We start from the raw sequence: 2540 nt of genomic DNA, 5'->3' as shown, positions 1-2540 counted from the left end.
TAGTGTATTTTAATTTTTTAAGAACACACATGTGCCTGGTTCTCTCAGGGACCAGTAAAGGCTGTCAGATTCCCTGAAACTGGACTTACAGATGTTTTTGAGTCATGATGTGGGTGCCAGGAACCTGACCCAGATCCTCTGGAAGAGCATCATGTATTCTTCATGATTCAGCTGCCTCTGAAAACCCCATCCATGTCTTTTTGTTTAATTTTGTGACCAACTGAGTTTAACGAGAACTTTCTGTGTGTGGCCATGGCTTTAGAAAATACCCTTGGAGCCTGGCACGTTCATCTGTGAGTACACACTTGAAAAGAATGTCTGCATGAGTTAGTTGCATGTGTACTTAAGTCCAGTCACTTAAGTCAATCACAAAGGCCACTGTCGCTTATAACCCTTGAGGTTTACACCATCAGCATATTAACTACTATATGTTTGATCTGTTCCTGCTTCCAAACCTACACATTGAGTCTAAAATGTAAAATAGTTAACCTTTTCTGAGAAACCCAAATTATGCCATATGAAGACTCACGGGTAACTCATGGACTTTCCACACATCTGCGGGACTGACTATGGGCTCTGGCAAAATAAAACCCTTCACTCAAAGACCTGCTTCATTTGGTTTAGTTTTGCTTGTGGCTTGTCTAAAGAAGAGGCACATAAACTCTGTTTGGGATATTGGCTTTAAAAATGTGTTTACTTAGAAACTGGGATTTGGAAAATATGTAGTATTTAGTAAGCTTGGAGCTGTTATTATAGAAGTAAAAAGAAGTAGAATGTTTGGGGATGGTAAAGGAAAGCTCTCCTGATCGAATATGAGATAGTGGTTGTTGGCCAGATCTAGAACAGAAGACAGTTGTGGGTACATGTGTGCTTCCTGGGAAACAGTGGCACCGGTGAAGTCACATGGAAGACTGTCTTCACTGTAGGACATCCAAGGCTGGTTTGCATCAACTGTGATGTGGAAGACCTGAAATTCTTTATCGGTCTGCTCACCCAATGAGACTGTACAAGTCTTCCCTTTTCTCTCTTTAGGTTTCCTTTCTGTCGTTCCCTCCCTTATACTTACAGGCTTCCCTTGAGCCCTCATTTTCTTTCCTTAGTTTTCAATAAACTTGAAAACCAGAACTCTTTAAACAGAACTACAGCATAAGAGGAAACACCAGAATTGCTGAGTTGAAGAATCATCTCATACTAAAGAAACATTTCTAAGAACACAGTGGGACAATGCCACTGAAATTTATGTTGTAATATTAATAGATGTTCCAGAGGATTTCAAAGTGTAGTCCTCAGACACAAGTGTTTTCTATGGGTACTCTAACAAATTATCACTGAGGTAGTGATATAAAACCGCACATAGTATTACCTATAATTTTTATTTATTAAAAGTTCACTGAAGCCTTTTCGTCAAGATGGCGCCGAAAGCGAAGAAGGAAGCTCCTGCCCCTCCCAAAGCGGAAGCTAAAGCGAAGGCCTTGAAAGCCAAGAAGGCAATGCTGAAAGGCGTCCACAGCCACAAAAAGAAGATTCGCACATCGCCCACCTTTCGGCGGCCCAAGACCCTGCGGCTACGAAGGCAGCCTAAATACCCCCGGAAGAGCGCGCCCAGGAGGAACAAGCTTGACCACTATGCCATCATCAAATTCCCCCTGACCACCGAGTCAGCCATGAAGAAGATAGAAGACAACAACACACTTGTGTTCATTGTGGACGCCAAGGCCAACAAGCACCAGATCAAACAGGCTGTGAAGAAACTCTACGACATCGATGTGGCCAAAGTCAACACCCTCATAAGGCCCGACGGAGAGAAGAAGGCGTATGTCCGGTTGGCTCCTGATTATGATGCTCTGGATGTTGCCAACAAAATTGGAATCATCTAAACTGAGTCCTGCCGGCTAATTCTAAATATACACTTTTTCAACATAAAAAAAAAAAAAAAAGTTCACTGAAGGTCTCACTGGGCTGAAATGAAAAGCATCCTTCCTAATGCCAAAGAGAGACATCTTTGCCTCTAGTTTGGGCTTCTAGAAGCCATTGGAATTCCTAGTCTTATTGCTCCTTGGTTCTGCAAGTAAGCATGGCTGCATTTCTGTGACTGCTGTTCTCTGATCTGGTACCTGCTGGTAGACTCTAAGAAAGGCTCTTCACGTTGAAGGTTCCTATCAGATGCACCTGGTTAATTCCAGATGCTCTTTTTCCATGCCCAGTCCCGAGCCCTAAATGCATCTGCAATGTTCTGTTTTCCCTGCAAAGGAACAGCATGGGTCCAAGGGACTGGGATATGGATGTCCTGCAGGGAGTTTTGCTTGGGACGGCTTCACCTTCTGTCATAATCACCTGGGTGACCTGTGGCCTGTGAAACATCTTTGCATTTTATACTGCATTGGCAAAAGACAGAACTTTAGGAGTCTGCACTGTTTTTCACTTTAAGGAACTTTCCCGAGAATTTTATACATAGAAACATTTCAGCACATCCTTTACCTTTGTTTAGTAGCTCGTACCCTTCCTTTATTCATTGTGAAAAAAAAAAACTTAAAATCATA

The 2540-nt window shown here is 42.5% G+C and overlaps 1 protein-coding gene across 1 annotated transcript; it reads left to right on the top strand.

Moving 5' to 3' along the window:
• The first annotated feature begins 1409 nt into the window (after positions 1–1409).
• Positions 1410–1929, top strand: LOC119803679 (60S ribosomal protein L23a-like). Its single transcript, XM_038315096.1, has one exon. The coding sequence runs from the start codon at positions 1410–1412 to the stop codon at positions 1875–1877; it is 468 nt and encodes a 155-aa protein (XP_038171024.1). The 3' UTR covers positions 1878–1929.
• The last annotated feature ends 611 nt before the right edge of the window (positions 1930–2540 follow it).

The sequence above is a fragment of the Arvicola amphibius genome, chromosome 17, assembly GCF_903992535.2.
Source record: "Arvicola amphibius chromosome 17, mArvAmp1.2, whole genome shotgun sequence".
Classification (NCBI taxonomy): domain Eukaryota; kingdom Metazoa; phylum Chordata; class Mammalia; order Rodentia; family Cricetidae; genus Arvicola; species Arvicola amphibius.
Note: the sequence above shows the minus strand (reverse complement) of the source record. Positions and strands in the feature narration are given on the sequence as shown.

Excerpts from the sequence above, each read along its gene's own strand:
- LOC119803679 (XM_038315096.1), top strand. The coding sequence starts at position 1,410 with ATGGCGCCGAAAGCGAAGAAGGAAGCTCCTGCCCCTCCCAAAGCGGAA.